The following is an 18,951-nucleotide window of genomic DNA, read 5'->3' as shown; positions in this document are numbered from 1 at the left end:
AAAATGATTACTATATCTAAGAAAATTTGTCGCTATGTGAACAATAACGGTCCTTGTGTAAGTAAATAAGGTGCCAGAGTAAAAGATCCACAATAATATCAAGAATAATCCAATGTTATAAGCTTAATGCATTTTTGAGGAAAACAGGGGCGTAATTTGTGTACATTACTAAAATGCTTAATAATTTTGCAATCTACATTTTTTGCTTCTCACCATGTTCGTCTAATCTGAAAGCTTACAAACTGAACGAGTTAAATTTAAAGAGGTTACAAGGGAAAAGAGTTGTGCCATAACCTTCTATCTAAACAAAATTTGTAATGAGCAATGCCCAAGGGACTAGTAAGCAAGAGCTTTCAGCATGCTGGATTGCTGTGCAGCACTTCTTTCTGAAACTTGCACACTTACTCTACCATGGCTTCAACTTGAACAGCCTTAACTGCAGGATCAGAAGTCACACCCCGACCTTTACCTGTCCAGTTTTAAAGAAAATTAGCTTACTTCAACTGCTTATTTTGGAGTCTCTATGGGTGAGAGTTTAAGGGAGAAAAATTACTGTGTCAAGTGTCAACCGTTACCTTTGTTCTTTTTCTGTTTGGACTTAAGCTTTACACTTTTCTTCAAGTTAAACTTGGCGGGAGATTTCTTGGATTCCGAGGGACCTGAATTTCATTAGCACCGCCATCTACAAGTTAGTTCCAAGCAAACGCGAAAGAAAAGCAAAACCAACTCTTAATGGCGAACAATATCATTTTACTAACACAGAGATTCATGCAGTACATCAGGCACCCAACAAATAAAAACACCCAGTTTGTCTTTCTGATGTTTACCCTTTTATTTCGATTTGAACTGAATTACCTTTCACCAAAGACAAAAGCACTTGAGCACTTCATATTAAGAGTCTAATACAAGTATGCTACATTGTACCAGTTGCATATGGAGATAATGACAGCTACAAATAAGCAAAAATTCGCAACTACAGAGTAAACACTATGCAGTACCCATACATAACTAATTAGAACTTAGTAGACCATAGCAGCCAAGCTGCTGCCTATCATACATTTCCAACTTCTAACATTGTAACATCGACTCAAAGAGTAAAAAACACTATAACTGTTTGGCAACGAGTCAGACAATGTATTATGATCTATAGGCATTGTTAAATAGATTATTCGAAAAGAAAAATTAGGTTAATAATTCTCATAAAACTGCTATAAGAATCTGATTTCACAACTTCACCTTCTTCCTGTATTGTCCTAAATGCAGAGCTTGGAGAGCTATCATCTCCAAACCCAATTGGTCAGCTGGAGCATAAAAATCTCCTAATCCAACTATTCTAAGTACTCAAAGCTTAGAACTTTACTTATTAGTTGGCACGAAGCCTATGGAAACATATTCAAAGCCTTAAAATGTTCTAAGACACTACATTTATGATTTATCAGTCTCCACCAACGAATAGCCAGACAAATACATTAGTGTAGGAATTTCTATTTCTCTTAGAGTGAACCTATAATAGCTATAGCAAGCTAAACGAATTAAACCAAAGTAAAGACTCCTGTAAATATGCAACTGCAGCCGAACCCCCACCAAGGTACATACATCTTGATCTCATGAGGTTCAGTTCACAATTAAACACCAAATTCACAACAATTTAGCTTCATATTTACATTTTACAATACAATATATCAAATTCATTACAAATTCTCAGTTATAACTAAGAAATCAAACAAAAGCCCTAAATTAAAACCCTAAAAACAAAACCCACAACCAAAAGCGCAAATTCAAATAGGAGAGACTAACCATCGGCGGGAGCCATGTCAACATCATCCAAAGTAACAAGACCCTTCGCTATCAACTCCTTTTGATCCTATTTTTTTAGGAAATCATCAATTTAATCAATTAATTCGACAATAATGAAGATTGAAACCAACAACAAAAATTCAAAATATATACCCGGCGCCATTTTTTGAGGTTCTTTTGTTTGCGCTTCCCGGAGACAGATTGAAGCTGCGTCTGGCGTTTGAGCTTCTTAGAGTAGGGATCACCGTGCACCGCTCTCTTATTCTGTGAAATCAGTGCTCTTCTTTTCTTCTGTACTTCGTTGAATTTCGCCATTGTTTCTCAAGATTTTCTCTCTCCTCCGACTGCAAAACCCTAGTTTCTGGCTCAATGTTCTTGCGTTCACTCTTCAGCCGTCAATACTCGACGGCTTAGCGACAACGTCTGTGCGAGAACTCCTTTTATTTATAGGTTAGTTTATTTTTTTTCTAATTCACCTTTTGTTATCAAAATTGATTTTTCTACACAAATATATATAAAAAAAATAATAATAATAAAAAATCGAGAGAATGTCTAAATTACCCTTAATCCAAATGTCAAGTTTTCTGGTACATTGGGAAACTGATTTTAGCACTCCAAATATTATTTAAACGCCCCTTCTTATAACAGTTAGTTTAATATAGAATTACATAAAGTAAAGTGCCAAAATTAACTTTTAAAGTGCTAATTTTATTTTCCATCGTGTAATAGTGTCCAATATGACAACATAAAAAATAAAATTACAAAATGATTAATGTTTAATTTTGAGAGTATGACCTCTACGGTTCCATACCCTTCTTAAGGCATGACAATGGAAGTTGCCCACAACCTACCGTTATATGAGTTATATCTCTTCCACGTCACCTTTCACTACCACGAGTCACTATTATGAGTATCTTATTTATATCTTATTTATTTTTCTACGATGGCGGAGTTGTCCACCATTTTCTCTATTGGTATTGTGTTGCAATAATAATATTGTTAGAGCAAGTAGCAGGAAAAATCTTAAGATAGGTAACAAGTATCACTTTCTCTTGACCACAAAAACATTATGCTTGCTTGCTATTGGAACATGGCTCGTGGACCGAGGATATCATAGATCCCCATCCCATGGCAACTTGGCAAGCTAAGATTCACCCTCTTGGTGAGATTATTCACAAAGAGAAAGAGATTGTTGTTAGTAACCACAAACTCACCCTTGTTCATGCTTTTATATTGGAGGTTTCAATTTTGAAATGTTATGGGCTTATTCCCTTAAAATGTCTGTGAGGAACAATTACCACATATGAGTTGGGACAGATGAAGTTCTCCCTCAAAGAGCCCCCAGTGAAATTGAACTCCAACCTTTTGGTTGAAAGGTGGAATTCTTTCCACCAAACTAAGACATTGCTTAGTCATATGTTCTTTGTGTTAGCCTAGAATTATAATTAGCCAAGAATTACAATACATAACCATAATTGATCCAAAGTCTGCAATAACAACCTTCACAGATGAGTTGGCGAAGACACGACCAAAAACTCCAAGCAACAAAGTTAAAGCTCGATCTTCTCCAATGGCGGCAACGTACTTACAAAATCTCTTGCAATATTGCGCAAGAAACAGTTTAATTGCGGAAGGGAAGGCATGCCATGCTCAAATCATCCGATCTGCTTCATGGGTTGACACTCTAACATCAAACATGATCATCAACATGTACTGCAAATGCGCCCTTCTCGATACTGCTCGTAAGGTGTTCGACAAAATGCCTGAAAGAAGCTTAGTTTCTTGGAACACCGTAATCGGGGCGTATACCCAGAACGGTAGATCAGATGAAGCACTATCCCTCTTTGTAGGAATGCAAAGAGAAGAGTGCCCTATGAGTGAATTTACTGTCTCGAGTGTCCTTTGTGCTTGTGCTGCGAAATCTGCAATTTTCGAGTGCAGACAACTGCATACTTTTGCTGTTAAGAATGGGATGGATAGTAATGTCTATGTTGGAACTGCTCTGATTGATGTTTACTCGAAATGTGGGTTTATGAAGGAGGCGTCGTGGGTTTTCGAGAGCTTAGAGGAGAAGAGTGACGTCACATGGAGCTCAATGATGGCAGGTTATGCGCGAAACGAGCTGTATGAAGAAGCTTTGAGATTGTATCATAGAGGGCAAATGGTTGGAATTGAGCAAAACAAGTTTACCCTTTCTTCTATACTTTCTGCTTGTGCAGGGTTAGGTGGTTTGAGTGAGGGAAACCAAGTTCATGCTACTCTGGTTAAGGCTGGATTTGGTGCAAGCATTTTTGTAGCTTCCTCTCTTATAGACATGTACGCGAAATGTGGAGCCATTAAAGAAGCTTACACTGTGTTTTCTGATCAAGAAATCAGGAACAGGAACGTTGTTTTATGGAATGCAATGATCTCTGGTTTTTCTAGACATGGAAGATGTTTAGAAGGGATGATTCTGTTTGAGAAGATGAAGCAGACGGGTTTTTCCCCGAATGAAGTGACATATCTCTCGATCCTATCTGCTTGTGGCCATATGGGGTTAGTTGAAGAAGGAAGAAAGTACTTTAATCTTATGGTAAGAGAACACAACATTACACAAAGTGTTCTTCATTATTCTTGCTTGGTTGACATTTTTGGCCGTGCTGGGTTCATTCAAGATGCATATGATGTGATAAAAACCATGCCATTTGAAGCAACTGCATCTATGTGGGGTTCCCTATTAGCATCTTGTAGAAATTTCAAGAATCTCGAGTTAGCCGAGGTGGCAGCTAAGCACTTGTTTGAGCTTGAACCTAGCAATGGTGGTAACCATGTATTGCTTTCCAACATATATGCAGCAAATAAAAACTGGGAAAAAGTTGCTGAATCGCGGCAGCTACTCAAGGAGAGTGAAGCTGTTAAGGATAGAGGTAAGAGTTGGATTGAGATTAAAGGAAAAGTACATAAGTTTATGGTTGGAGAAAGAGAACATCCTAAAATTACAGAGATTTATTTGAAATTGGATAAACTAATGGAAGAAATGGAGAGGTTAGATTATAAAGTGGAGATGGAGAATGACCTTCATGATGTTGATGAGAATAATAAAGTGATGTTGCTGAGACACCATAGTGAGAAGCTTGCTTTCACTTTTGGGGTCATTAGTTTGCCTGCTGGTGCACCTGTTAGGATCATGAAGAACTTGAGAATTTGTGGGGATTGTCATAATTTTATGAAGTTTGCTTCAACCATTACAAAGAGGGAGATTATAGTTAGGGACTTGAATAGATTTCACCATTTCAGTAATGGCAGTTGTTCCTGTGGGGATTTTTGGTGACTGATCATACAGCCAGCTTTAATGCTACATATTAAGGTTGTGTTTGGAAAAATTAACTGAAATAGAACTGAAAAACTGAAACTAGAAAGGTTGTGACAGAAACTGATAAGCTACCTGATTAGATAAATTGTTTGGTAGAATTAATGGATTATGGAGCTGAAATTTATAAAATAATTGTTTTACACAAAAATATTAATGGTAAATACATGAAAATTTAAGGACTTTAAATTGAAACGGGTACTCAAAGTAACGTTTCAATTTAAGTCACTTTTAAGACTATTCTATTTAAGGTGCTTGACAAACCGCTCTATTAGCACCTTATCATTTAAGACACCTGAAATGGCGTGCCAAACAGAGCCTAAATGACATTTTTATGTAAATTTTTGTTACATATTAAATATACAACCAAACCTTGTTATAGGATTACAGAACGTACAAGAAGATACAACCAATTTGATCCTATGTTACAAGTATAGTTCAAAGTTAAGCAGACTGCACCGTTAAAGAGAGCATTCTATATACTTCGTATAGTATATACCCTTTTGTTTCTCAATATTCGCCTGTACAGGAGCTTCAATTTGCAAGTCCTATGTAGCCGAAAGAAATTACAACAGTTTGGCCTCAATTTCCTCGAGAGTCAGCCCCTTGGTCTCCGGTATTTTAAAAAATATGAATACGAGAGACAAGAGAGCTACACCACCAAACATAAAGAACAAGTTTCCATCTCCAATTAGATCCTGCAATAAGGATACAAGTAAATGGTTTATTTTATGTAAAAAAATGCTTTCACCAAAAAAAAATATTATGTGAAAATGGAAAAGGGGACATGAATTGACTTCTGAGTTGTTTTTAATCATTGCAAATTATCAGTAATTGGAGCAATGAGGAAGAGTCATTGTAGGAGATACCTTCAAAGGAGAAAATGCAAAGGCAACAATAGCATTTGCCCCAAAATTCACGAGCACAGCTAAACTCATTCCTCTTCCTCTCATGCGCAAGGGGAAAATTTCCGACATCATTAACCAGCCAATTGGACCAAATGATAACTGCAAAGAGTACAACATTAATCTCTGAGCTAAAATTAAACTGTAATATGCATGGATATAACAGATCCTTTTGTGGAGGAATTTTACATGAAACTGTTGACTGTGAAATCAACCATTATTAAATCCACCATGTTGTACACACTGTGCAAGTAGCGTGCAACATAGTTCACTGTTTCATTGAAGTTCAGCAATGAGTTTGTACTTCCAGTTTTAACCAAATATTATTGATGGACTATACCTGAAACTTTAAGTGAATGCTCTGAAACTTAGATCAGTTCAGGATCGTGAGATCCGTTTTATAGGAAAGGAGACTATGCTGCACAAATTGTACTCTTAAAGTCTTAATTGATTCCCTATAGATCCTACTTATCAATATGAAGAAGAAACCATGTAAAGCAGGAGATTCCTATTTGTACATATGGTGTTTAACTATTTGAACTTGTAATGCAAGATTGTTGGCCTTACCTGATAACAGCCAACATAAAGGAGTAGACCAACGACAGCTATAGCTGGTGCATCACCGAGGAAAGTGTAATAAGATCCAAGAAACAATAAAGAGATCACCTGCCACATGAACACTTTATAAATTCGGGAAATCATGGCCAAAAAGTTCAGTTACTGTGTACAATTATATTGTCCTGTGGGCTTTATTTCAGTAGTGATATAATAGGCATCATTTTGCTATTAAATTGCAATTCAAAACATAAAAGCACAGCACATGTACATGAATCCAGAGGGAAAGAATGGGAGGGAGGAGCGAAGGATTACCATCCCAGATGCACCACCAAGTAGTAAAGGTCTTCGCCCAAAGTTATCAACAAACAAAACAGCGACTCCAGTCATAATCAGCTGCAATCAGTAAGCCACATTTACTCAAAGGACAATTTATATGACATGCACCCCTCATAAATGCAAGCTATCTTTTCCCATTAACTATTCATGTAGTGAGACTAGCTGGTTATTTACTCCAGATTGAAATTGGTAAATAATTTCAAGTAATAAGACATGTTCGGCAACAACCCCAAAAGGAAGGCATGCTTCTGTATCAATATTGAAAATATCTACCTTAACCAAGCCAAGAAGAATTGAGACTCTTGTCGCATCAGATGCTGCAGAAAATCCTGCACTCTGTTGGATAAAAGTTATTAGTAACATGAAATCCCTTAAGAAAAGGCCGGGTCATTAATGCCGACAACAATACAACAACAATAACCTAGATGAAACGTCTTACCTGCAAGATAGAGCCAGCATAGTACAGCACACTTGGTTGACCTGTTATCTACGAAGCATGAAGACAAGTTATGTAAGCACATCTGAAGAGGATATAACAGCTTCATGCATTACAATCCACACTGAGGAATGATACCTGCTGGAATAAAACTAAACCGCAACCAATAACCAGAGCCTTCAAATATTTTCCTCTAAACATCTCAACTGTAGAGATGCTATTCAGTTCACCCGAAAGAGAAAGTTCGGCTATGATCTCATCCACTTGCTGGGCAGCTGTATCACTGACGGGTTGCCCTCTAAGACGGCACATGCAATGAATGGCATCCTCCCTTAAATCATGTCTGTTTTCTTTTCCTTGTATAGCACACAAAAGTAGCCATCTAGGAGAATCTGGCAGCCACCACATCCCAATTGCCATTATAACTGATAAAGGAGAACTCACGCCATACATATATCGCCAACCAGCGGTGACATCCACCATAAGACTCCCAATGGCATAACCCATCTGCACATTTCAAACAATGTTGCAAGACTAAAATAGAGGTATGCTGTGAAGTTGTCTAGATAAAGAAGGACTCTTGATGCCCTCAAACTAGCCAAATGCAAAGGTAATGGAGTTGAATACTTACAACCATGCCAATAATTATGAAAAACTCCTTCAGGGAGATTACTCGACCTCTTAAATTAGATGGAGCAGTCTCGGAAATGTACATTGGCGCAGCATGCATTGCCTGCAACAGCAAATTGCATAATGTCACAAAAGCAAACACACTTTCATTTTTATGTTGTTTACAAAAAGAAAAACCGAATAAACCACGACACCATATCGGCCTTAATTAATGAGAACATCTTCAAAGATGCTAATATCCTTCTTCAGTGAAGAAAGACGGGCACACTTTAAGTTTGTAGATACCGGATACGCTCCCCCCTCCCACCAACCCCAAAATCTGTGAGAGAGGGAGGGAGACTGAAGAAAGGTAAATATAGGTGAACATACACATATAAATGCAGTAAGACACATCAGGTGCATATGAACGTTATGAGCAGAGGACATGAACTTCTGGTGGGTGATGGTATAACTGTATAAGTAAATATTGTGATTTGTGAATATTCACATATACTGTCAATGAGCATGGCAAGAATCATAAATTCTTTCACTGTAAACCCAAAGGAAAGAAAAATAATTAGGATAAATACCAGTCCAATACCAATGCCAAATACAACACGTCCTATCATCATGATCACGAAGGTAGGTCCTGCTGCTGTAATTAGAGCCCCAACAAGATAGAGTACAGCAGATGCAATCAACTCTTTCCTCCTCCCTGTAAAATGTACTCTAAATATATTACATAAAATGGCAAGAAGAGATCTAAAAAACTGTCAGCCTATGCAAAATTACAAACCAAGGAAATCGCCAACTTTAAATGCCAAGACAGAACCAATCAGAGCTCCATACAATGAGCCACTACTCTGCAGAAGACCACAGCCATATCAAGTAGATAGTCAATATATTTTTACAGTATTCTACATAAAGAGTGGGAAAGAAAAGTTTCTTCTGCATTATCAAAAAGACGAATAGAGGACTCACAATAAGGCCAATTTCAACAGAATTCAAGTCATACCAAGAAGTTCCACTTAAAGTTGGTGACTGCAATAGAACATAGAAGAATTAGTGCTCGGACCAATATTTCTTCTGTCCAAATTCCAATATTTTAATTAAATCCTGGAAGTATAGAACACTTTCCACTGCGTGGAATTTTCAATATCACCAAAAAAGCATATATTGTGACAGGCCGTAAAAAATCATGAAAAAACCATTCATGCAAAAATCAAGTGAAACTATCATATGATTTTGCGTCCGGCCTAGTGTAAGTGATAGTGGACATAGCTTCTCAAGAATCTCAAATACATCCCAAAATAACATGCAAAAGAAGGTCAAGAACTGAAAGATAAATTAATATTCTAAAAGCTTTGACTGTCCAGAGAGTCTGCATATGAATAGAAACGATAAAACCGATCCATATAACCCTAATACCTGAATTGAAATTGTGGCTGAGGATGTGGCACCAATATCATAACCAAAAAGTAGTCCCCCCAGAGCTGGGAATAAAAATCTGCAAAAAAAAAGGAACAGATTTTACCACATACTTGCATTAACAGGAGATTCGAGTCATCACAGATCATCAGCACAACAAATGTATTAAGCAGTTGTTTTGTATCTCAGTAATCAGAGCAGTACGGTGACCCACGCGATCTGCATATATACGGTAGCTCAAAGAAAGCTAAAAAAGCTCCGACAAAGGGCCATCATCCCATCACACAACCTGTATAAACAAGGGGAAAAACACTCCCCAAACAGAAACATATACTACCTTCGTCGGGATTTTGTGGTCTTTGATGACACATGTGGCCATTTACAATTTCAGTTATCCAATAGTTCGAAAATAATTTTGCAAAAGCCACCTTACAAAAATACACCTTTGAGGAAAAAAACTAAATATAAACGCCTGATTTCTCTTCCGGTCACCTTAAATGTCATTTTCTTTGCAGATTACCAATTTCAACCTACAAAAGTCTATAATTCTATATTGATCCTCCTTTTTTCACAAATTTATCAACCAAAGTCAAAATGATGGTGATTACTACCCTTTGCCAGTAATTCAGAACCACATTAAATTCAACTGGAAGTCAAATTAGATCGCTTTTCATTTGTTAATCATTACAACAATGGTATTTTACACGAAAATGCCAACATATTTTAGAATGGTAGCTTTTCCAATAAGTGTAGTTTATAAGGTAAGTAGTTTCTTGCAAATTTTCCTATTTAAAAGAACGATTTCATGAAACTATTTCCAGAAAGGAAATTGTAAATTACATGTTTAACACTATATCATGTACATGATTTTGTTTTAGTAACAATAAAGATTTAGAACTTCATTAAACTTCTCAAAAATGAATACAAGTGACGTATTAGTCTAGGTGCAAACACTGGGGGTTTGCGTATGATAGCTCACGGGTTTAATCATCTTCCTTATTGTCTTTGTGGCTCATTCGGACAATCAGAACCCCCAAAAAAAATGCATGATTTTGTCTGAAAACTTGGGCAATAAAAAGCAAGAGCTACAACAATTATTAAACGCAATCATCTTCCAATCTGGCCTACAACACTTCAACTGTAAAGGAGTGTTTTCGTCACATCATGATGAATATCTGAATTTTCGTCAATTTTTTTACAATTCAGAAATCAAGTCCACTAAAAAGAGAAATTAAAACTTACGGTAAAATGCAGGAAATAAACGAGAAATTCTCAGTAGGATGACCTCCATTTGACAGCGGTTGCTGTTCTTCATCAACATCAAAGTCTCCTGAAGCCTGGAAAACACAAAATTACAAAAATCATCAAATTAACACTACTTCCGAATTAGAAAAGACAAAACAATGGAAAAATTCAACAAAAATCCAGCAATTTGAAGTGAAATTCATAGCAACAAAACAAACTATCAATCAATCAGTAACTATAAGATGATGAAAAATGATCGCGCAAATTTGAGAAATGAAGATAGGAAATAGGTTAGGTGAACTGCATACCTTTCCTAAGGAAGAGAGAAATGGTTGTTGGTGATCGGAGCTAATGGAAGCCATATTCATTGTGTTCTTTGAGATGGTGTGGAATAATAGACAGGGAGTTGGGCGAAAAAGGAACATTTTATTTATTTTTTTCGATTTTTTTGGATATTTTGGATATTTGAAGAAGCACCATGTGTATTCTAGGGACTCGTGAGGAAAAATTCGAATTCGTTTAATTTTTTTGTTAACCATTTGCTTTTAATCGAGTCCGGATCCTCTAGAGTTTTAATAACATTTTAAAATCAATGGCTCATATTGATGAGAAAAAATAGGGGAAATTTTGGAAAGATTATATATGAACCATTGATTTTTCATCCAATGGTTGATATGCTCAAACTCTATATTTTAGAGTTATTTTAGAACTCTAGAGGATCCAAAACCCTTTTAATCGTTAGTATATTTAATTATTTTTAATAAACCGGTATGTACAATCGTAAAATAACAAATATTTTGGAATATATAGATTTAATCGTTATATTTCTTTATAATTTTTAATGATTTCAAATACAAATTATTGATAGTGAATACTTTGGAAATATGAATTAAGACAAATTGAATAAAATTTACATAACAAATTTTGTTTTTATACGTTTGTAAAACAATATGGTTAAAGGAAGATTTGTATATAGTGTTATTTTCTAGTTTGATTGGGCGATCTAAATTTTATAGTTTGATTGGGTGATCTAAATTTCGATTTTGTAAATATTGGAGCTAAGGGAACACCTGTCAAAGCGGATGGTTTGACTGGGCGACCTAAATTTTATGGCAAAGACATATAGTGGCCTTCCATGACCTTTTATAAGATTTTGGATGGTTATGTTACTTGTGTAGCATTGGTTTTTAAGGTTTACATGAGTTTTTACTTTTTAGCGTGTAAATGAGTTTTGAGTTCGTCAGTGCAAATTTTCTAAATTAAAAGTATCGTGTAAGCGTGAGTTTTTATTCATTCATTAGGTAATAATTAAGAACCCTAGTTCATGTTTGACAATTCGACATAGTACGTAGCATATGTGAATTACAAACTTTTCTATAAGGCGATCTTATACAAAAGACCACCTTGGTATCATATAAATTAAGCAATGGAATCAATTAGTTAAGTACTTAAACTAATTAGTTAAGCACCGAAACCAATTAGTTAAGCAAATGAATTAATTAGTTAAGCAATTGAATCAACTAATTAAGCAATGTAACCAATTAGTTAAGAAATGGAACCAATTAGTTAAGCAACCAAAGTGGTCTTTCCGGTGAGGCGGTCTTACACAAAAGTTGCCGTATGTGAATTTACTTGCTGGGTCACTGACCTTGCACATTCCCCCTCCCCCACCACCCCCACCCTCATGTTTCAGGTTCATGGATGCAGTTGCAACTTGCAAGTAGGGGTGTGCAAAAATATCTGATCCGTTTGATTCGATCCGAAAATTCGATGATTCGATTCGAAATTAAGATTTCGGATATTCGGAAAAAATTCGGATTTTCGGATCGGATATCCGTAAAAAAAATTTGGATTTTCGGATCGGATTCGGATCACTATTTTTTCATTCCGGATATCCGAAATATTTCAATATTAATGGTAAATACATGAAAATTTAAGGACTTTAAATTGAAACGGGTACTCAAAGTAACGTTTCAATTTAAGTCACTTTTAAGACTATTCTATTTAAGGTGCTTGACAAACCGCTCTATTAGCACCTTATCATTTAAGACACCTGAAATGGCGTGCCAAACAGAGCCTAAATGACATTTTTATGTAAATTTTTGTTACATATTAAATATACAACCAAACCTTGTTATAGGATTACAGAACGTACAAGAAGATACAACCAATTTGATCCTATGTTACAAGTATAGTTCAAAGTTAAGCAGACTGCACCGTTAAAGAGAGCATTCTATATACTTCGTATAGTATATACCCTTTTGTTTCTCAATATTCGCCTGTACAGGAGCTTCAATTTGCAAGTCCTATGTAGCCGAAAGAAATTACAACAGTTTGGCCTCAATTTCCTCGAGAGTCAGCCCCTTGGTCTCCGGTATTTTAAAAAATATGAATACGAGAGACAAGAGAGCTACACCACCAAACATAAAGAACAAGTTTCCATCTCCAATTAGATCCTGCAATAAGGATACAAGTAAATGGTTTATTTTATGTAAAAAAATGCTTTCACCAAAAAAAAATATTATGTGAAAATGGAAAAGGGGACATGAATTGACTTCTGAGTTGTTTTTAATCATTGCAAATTATCAGTAATTGGAGCAATGAGGAAGAGTCATTGTAGGAGATACCTTCAAAGGAGAAAATGCAAAGGCAACAATAGCATTTGCCCCAAAATTCACGAGCACAGCTAAACTCATTCCTCTTCCTCTCATGCGCAAGGGGAAAATTTCCGACATCATTAACCAGCCAATTGGACCAAATGATAACTGCAAAGAGTACAACATTAATCTCTGAGCTAAAATTAAACTGTAATATGCATGGATATAACAGATCCTTTTGTGGAGGAATTTTACATGAAACTGTTGACTGTGAAATCAACCATTATTAAATCCACCATGTTGTACACACTGTGCAAGTAGCGTGCAACATAGTTCACTGTTTCATTGAAGTTCAGCAATGAGTTTGTACTTCCAGTTTTAACCAAATATTATTGATGGACTATACCTGAAACTTTAAGTGAATGCTCTGAAACTTAGATCAGTTCAGGATCGTGAGATCCGTTTTATAGGAAAGGAGACTATGCTGCACAAATTGTACTCTTAAAGTCTTAATTGATTCCCTATAGATCCTACTTATCAATATGAAGAAGAAACCATGTAAAGCAGGAGATTCCTATTTGTACATATGGTGTTTAACTATTTGAACTTGTAATGCAAGATTGTTGGCCTTACCTGATAACAGCCAACATAAAGGAGTAGACCAACGACAGCTATAGCTGGTGCATCACCGAGGAAAGTGTAATAAGATCCAAGAAACAATAAAGAGATCACCTGCCACATGAACACTTTATAAATTCGGGAAATCATGGCCAAAAAGTTCAGTTACTGTGTACAATTATATTGTCCTGTGGGCTTTATTTCAGTAGTGATATAATAGGCATCATTTTGCTATTAAATTGCAATTCAAAACATAAAAGCACAGCACATGTACATGAATCCAGAGGGAAAGAATGGGAGGGAGGAGCGAAGGATTACCATCCCAGATGCACCACCAAGTAGTAAAGGTCTTCGCCCAAAGTTATCAACAAACAAAACAGCGACTCCAGTCATAATCAGCTGCAATCAGTAAGCCACATTTACTCAAAGGACAATTTATATGACATGCACCCCTCATAAATGCAAGCTATCTTTTCCCATTAACTATTCATGTAGTGAGACTAGCTGGTTATTTACTCCAGATTGAAATTGGTAAATAATTTCAAGTAATAAGACATGTTCGGCAACAACCCCAAAAGGAAGGCATGCTTCTGTATCAATATTGAAAATATCTACCTTAACCAAGCCAAGAAGAATTGAGACTCTTGTCGCATCAGATGCTGCAGAAAATCCTGCACTCTGTTGGATAAAAGTTATTAGTAACATGAAATCCCTTAAGAAAAGGCCGGGTCATTAATGCCAACAACAATACAACAACAATAACCTAGATGAAACGTCTTACCTGCAAGATAGAGCCAGCATAGTACAGCACACTTGGTTGACCTGTTATCTACGAAGCATGAAGACAAGTTATGTAAGCACATCTGAAGAGGATATAACAGCTTCATGCATTACAATCCACACTGAGGAATGATACCTGCTGGAATAAAACTAAACCGCAACCAATAACCAGAGCCTTCAAATATTTTCCTCTAAACATCTCAACTGTAGAGATGCTATTCAGTTCACCCGAAAGAGAAAGTTCGGCTATGATCTCATCCACTTGCTGGGCAGCTGTATCACTGACGGGTTGCCCTCTAAGACGGCACATGCAATGAATGGCATCCTCCCTTAAATCATGTCTGTTTTCTTTTCCTTGTATAGCACACAAAAGTAGCCATCTAGGAGAATCTGGCAGCCACCACATCCCAATTGCCATTATAACTGATAAAGGAGAACTCACGCCATACATATATCGCCAACCAGCGGTGACATCCACCATAAGACTCCCAATGGCATAACCCATCTGCACATTTCAAACAATGTTGCAAGACTAAAATAGAGGTATGCTGTGAAGTTGTCTAGATAAAGAAGGACTCTTGATGCCCTCAAACTAGCCAAATGCAAAGGTAATGGAGTTGAATACTTACAACCATGCCAATAATTATGAAAAACTCCTTCAGGGAGATTACTCGACCTCTTAAATTAGATGGAGCAGTCTCGGAAATGTACATTGGCGCAGCATGCATTGCCTGCAACAGCAAATTGCATAATGTCACAAAAGCAAACACACTTTCATTTTTATGTTGTTTACAAAAAGAAAAACCGAATAAACCACGACACCATATCGGCCTTAATTAATGAGAACATCTTCGAAGATGCTAATATCCTTCTTCAGTGAAGAAAGACGGGCACACTTTAAGTTTGTAGATACCGGATACGCTCCCCCCTCCCACCAACCCCAAAATCTGTGAGAGAGGGAGGGAGACTGAAGAAAGGTAAATATAGGTGAACATACACATATAAATGCAGTAAGACACATCAGGTGCATATGAACGTTATGAGCAGAGGACATGAACTTCTGGTGGGTGATGGTATAACTGTATAAGTAAATATTGTGATTTGTGAATATTCACATATACTGTCAATGAGCATGGCAAGAATCATAAATTCTTTCACTGTAAACCCAAAGGAAAGAAAAATAATTAGGATAAATACCAGTCCAATACCAATGCCAAATACAACACGTCCTATCATCATGATCACGAAGGTAGGTCCTGCTGCTGTAATTAGAGCCCCAACAAGATAGAGTACAGCAGATGCAATCAACTCTTTCCTCCTCCCTGTAAAATGTACTCTAAATATATTACATAAAATGGCAAGAAGAGATCTAAAAAACTGTCAGCCTATGCAAAATTACAAACCAAGGAAATCGCCAACTTTAAATGCCAAGACAGAACCAATCAGAGCTCCATACAATGAGCCACTACTCTGCAGAAGACCACAGCCATATCAAGTAGATAGTCAATATATTTTTACAGTATTCTACATAAAGAGTGGGAAAGAAAAGTTTCTTCTGCATTATCAAAAAGACGAATAGAGGACTCACAATAAGGCCAATTTCAACAGAATTCAAGTCATACCAAGAAGTTCCACTTAGAGTTGGTGACTGCAATAGAACATAGAAGAATTAGTGCTCGGACCAATATTTCTTCTGTCCAAATTCCAATATTTTAATTAAATCCTGGAAGTATAGAACACTTTCCACTGCGTGGAATTTTCAATATCACCAAAAAAGCATATATTGTGACAGGCCGTAAAAAATCATGAAAAAACCATTCATGCAAAAATCAAGTGAAACTATCATATGATTTTGCGTCCGGCCTAGTGTAAGTGATAGTGGACATAGCTTCTCAAGAATCTCAAATACATCCCAAAATAACATGCAAAAGAAGGTCAAGAACTGAAAGATAAATTAATATTCTAAAAGCTTTGACTGTCCAGAGAGTCTGCATATGAATAGAAACGATAAAACCGATCCATATAACCCTAATACCTGAATTGAAATTGTGGCTGAGGATGTGGCACCAATATCATAACCAAAAAGTAGTCCCCCCAGAGCTGGGAATAAAAATCTGCAAAAAAAAAGGAACAGATTTTACCACATACTTGCATTAACAGGAGATTCGAGTCATCACAGATCATCAGCACAACAAATGTATTAAGCAGTTGTTTTGTATCTCAGTAATCAGAGCAGTACGGTGACCCACGCGATCTGCATATATACGGTAGCTCAAAGAAAGCTAAAAAAGCTCCGACAAAGGGCCATCATCCCATCACACAACCTGTATAAACAAGGGGAAAAACACTCCCCAAACAGAAACATATACTACCTTCGTCGGGATTTTGTGGTCTTTGATGACACATGTGGCCATTTACAATTTCAGTTATCCAATAGTTCGAAAATAATTTTGCAAAAGCCACCTTACAAAAATACACCTTTGAGGAAAAAAACTAAATATAAACGCCTGATTTCTCTTCCGGTCACCTTAAATGTCATTTTCTTTGCAGATTACCAATTTCAACCTACAAAAGTCTATAATTCTATATTGATCCTCCTTTTTTCACAAATTTATCAACCAAAGTCAAAATGATGGTGATTACTACCCTTTGCCAGTAATTCAGAACCACATTAAATTCAACTGGAAGTCAAATTAGATCGCTTTTCATTTGTTAATCATTACAACAATGGTATTTTACACGAAAATGCCAACATATTTTAGAATGGTAGCTTTTCCAATAAGTGTAGTTTATAAGGTAAGTAGTTTCTTGCAAATTTTCCTATTTAAAAGAACGATTTCATGAAACTATTTCCAGAAAGGAAATTGTAAATTACATGTTTAACACTATATCATGTACATGATTTTGTTTTAGTAACAATAAAGATTTAGAACTTCATTAAACTTCTCAAAAATGAATACAAGTGACGTATTAGTCTAGGTGCAAACACTGGGGGTTTGCGTATGATAGCTCACGGGTTTAATCATCTTCCTTATTGTCTTTGTGGCTCATTCGGACAATCAGAACCCCCAAAAAAAATGCATGATTTTGTCTGAAAACTTGGGCAATAAAAAGCAAGAGCTACAACAATTATTAAACGCAATCATCTTCCAATCTGGCCTACAACACTTCAACTGTAAAGGAGTGTTTTCGTCACATCATGATGAATATCTGAATTTTCGTCAATTTTTTTACAATTCAGAAATCAAGTCCACTAAAAAGAGAAATTAAAACTTACGGTAAAATGCAGGAAATAAACGAGAAATTCTCAGTAGGATGACCTCCATTTGACAGCGGTTGCTGTTCTTCATCAACATCAAAGTCTCCTGAAGCCTGGAAAACACAAAATTACAAAAATCATCAAATTAACACTACTTCCGAATTAGAAAAGACAAAACAATGGAAAAATTCAACAAAAATCCAGCAATTTGAAGTGAAATTCATAGCAACAAAACAAACTATCAATCAATCAGTAACTATAAGATGATGAAAAATGATCGCGCAAATTTGAGAAATGAAGATAGGAAATAGGTTAGGTGAACTGCATACCTTTCCTAAGGAAGAGAGAAATGGTTGTTGGTGATCGGAGCTAATGGAAGCCATATTCATTGTGTTCTTTGAGATGGTGTGGAATAATAGACAGGGAGTTGGGCGAAAAAGGAACATTTTATTTTATTTTTTCGATTTTTTTGGATATTTTGGATATTTGAAGAAGCACCATGTGTATTCTAGGGACTCGTGAGGAAAAATTCGAATTCGTTTAATTTTTTTGTTAACCATTTGCTTTTAATCGAGTCCGGATCCTCTAGAGTTTTAATAACATTTTAAAATCAATGGCTCATATTGATGAGAAAAAATAGGGGAAATTTTGGAAAGATTATATATAAACCATTGATTTTTCATCCAATGGTTGATATGCTCAAACTCTATATTTTAGAGTTATTTTAGAACTCTAGAGGATCCAAAACCCTTTTAATCGTTAGTATATTTAATTATTTTTAATAAACCGGTATGTACAATCGTAAAATAACAAATATTTTGGAATATATAGATTTAATCGTTATATTTCTTTATAATTTTTAATGATTTCAAATACAAATTATTGATAGTGAATACTTTGGAAATATGAATTAAGACAAATTGAATAAAATTTACATAACAAATTTTGTTTTTATACGTTTGTAAAACAATATGGTTAAAGGAAGATTTGTATATAGTGTTATTTTCTAGTTTGATTGGGCGATCTAAATTTTA

The 18,951-nt window shown here is 35.9% G+C and overlaps 4 protein-coding genes across 4 annotated transcripts; 1 reads left to right on the top strand and 3 right to left on the bottom strand.

Annotated features, from left to right (window-relative positions):
- Positions 1 to 98: 98 nt before the first annotated feature.
- LOC110786100 (uncharacterized) lies at positions 99 to 2,237 on the bottom strand. Its single transcript, XM_021990617.2, has 4 exons — positions 1,951 to 2,237; positions 1,798 to 1,864; positions 576 to 659; positions 99 to 469 (listed from the first exon to the last, which is right to left on the bottom strand). Exons 1-4 carry the CDS (start codon positions 2,110 to 2,112, stop codon positions 402 to 404), a joined length of 381 nt encoding a protein of 126 aa, XP_021846309.1. The 5' UTR covers positions 2,113 to 2,237; the 3' UTR covers positions 99 to 401.
- A 1,009-nt stretch (positions 2,238 to 3,246) lies between these two features.
- LOC110786099 (pentatricopeptide repeat-containing protein At5g04780, mitochondrial) lies at positions 3,247 to 5,273 on the top strand. Its single transcript, XM_021990616.2, has one exon. It carries the CDS (start codon positions 3,368 to 3,370, stop codon positions 5,105 to 5,107), a length of 1,740 nt encoding a protein of 579 aa, XP_021846308.1. The 5' UTR covers positions 3,247 to 3,367; the 3' UTR covers positions 5,108 to 5,273.
- On the bottom strand, positions 5,270 to 11,128 carry LOC110786053 (D-xylose-proton symporter-like 2). Its single transcript, XM_056838585.1, has 14 exons — positions 10,972 to 11,128; positions 10,661 to 10,755; positions 9,419 to 9,497; positions 8,972 to 9,031; positions 8,787 to 8,853; positions 8,581 to 8,705; positions 8,013 to 8,114; positions 7,520 to 7,888; positions 7,385 to 7,432; positions 7,219 to 7,281; positions 6,922 to 7,002; positions 6,619 to 6,717; positions 6,016 to 6,153; positions 5,270 to 5,844 (listed from the first exon to the last, which is right to left on the bottom strand). The coding sequence occupies exons 1-14, from the start codon at positions 11,086 to 11,088 to the stop codon at positions 5,713 to 5,715; spliced, it is 1,575 nt and encodes a 524-aa protein (XP_056694563.1). The 5' UTR covers positions 11,089 to 11,128; the 3' UTR covers positions 5,270 to 5,712.
- A 1,548-nt stretch (positions 11,129 to 12,676) lies between these two features.
- Positions 12,677 to 18,403, bottom strand: LOC110786098 (D-xylose-proton symporter-like 2). Its single transcript, XM_021990615.2, has 14 exons — positions 18,247 to 18,403; positions 17,936 to 18,030; positions 16,694 to 16,772; positions 16,247 to 16,306; positions 16,062 to 16,128; positions 15,856 to 15,980; positions 15,288 to 15,389; positions 14,795 to 15,163; positions 14,660 to 14,707; positions 14,494 to 14,556; positions 14,197 to 14,277; positions 13,894 to 13,992; positions 13,291 to 13,428; positions 12,677 to 13,119 (listed from the first exon to the last, which is right to left on the bottom strand). Exons 1-14 carry the CDS (start codon positions 18,361 to 18,363, stop codon positions 12,988 to 12,990), a joined length of 1,575 nt encoding a protein of 524 aa, XP_021846307.1. The 5' UTR covers positions 18,364 to 18,403; the 3' UTR covers positions 12,677 to 12,987.
- Positions 18,404 to 18,951: the final 548 nt, after the last annotated feature.

Source organism: Spinacia oleracea, chromosome 3, assembly GCF_020520425.1.
Source record: "Spinacia oleracea cultivar Varoflay chromosome 3, BTI_SOV_V1, whole genome shotgun sequence".
Classification (NCBI taxonomy): Eukaryota; Viridiplantae; Streptophyta; class Magnoliopsida; order Caryophyllales; family Amaranthaceae; genus Spinacia; species Spinacia oleracea.
This window is presented reverse-complemented; position numbering and strand designations above follow the sequence as displayed.

Excerpts from the sequence above, each read along its gene's own strand:
- LOC110786053 (XM_056838585.1), bottom strand. The coding sequence starts at position 11,088 with ATGTTCCTTTTTCGCCCAACTCCCTGTCTATTATTCCACACCATCTCA. Across the intron at positions 8,854-8,971 it reads CTGTTGAAATTGGCCTTATT|AGTAGTGGCTCATTGTATGG; the intron begins GTGAGTCCTCTA and ends GGTCTTCTGCAG. Across the intron at positions 8,706-8,786 it reads TAAAGTTGGCGATTTCCTTG|GGAGGAGGAAAGAGTTGATT; the intron begins GTTTGTAATTTT and ends TACATTTTACAG.
- LOC110786100 (XM_021990617.2), bottom strand. The coding sequence starts at position 2,112 with ATGGCGAAATTCAACGAAGTACAGAAGAAAAGAAGAGCACTGATTTCA. Across the intron at positions 1,865-1,950 it reads ACCTCAAAAAATGGCGCCGG|GATCAAAAGGAGTTGATAGC; the intron begins GTATATATTTTG and ends CTAAAAAAATAG. Across the intron at positions 660-1,797 it reads TGACATGGCTCCCGCCGATG|GTCCCTCGGAATCCAAGAAA; the intron begins GTTAGTCTCTCC and ends AATGAAATTCAG.
- LOC110786098 (XM_021990615.2), bottom strand. The coding sequence starts at position 18,363 with ATGTTCCTTTTTCGCCCAACTCCCTGTCTATTATTCCACACCATCTCA. Across the intron at positions 13,429-13,893 it reads TTTATGTTGGCTGTTATCAG|TTATCATTTGGTCCAATTGG; the intron begins GTAAGGCCAACA and ends TACTCTTTGCAG. Across the intron at positions 13,120-13,290 it reads TTGCATTTTCTCCTTTGAAG|GATCTAATTGGAGATGGAAA; the intron begins GTATCTCCTACA and ends TCCTTATTGCAG.
- LOC110786099 (XM_021990616.2), top strand. The coding sequence starts at position 3,368 with ATGGCGGCAACGTACTTACAAAATCTCTTGCAATATTGCGCAAGAAAC.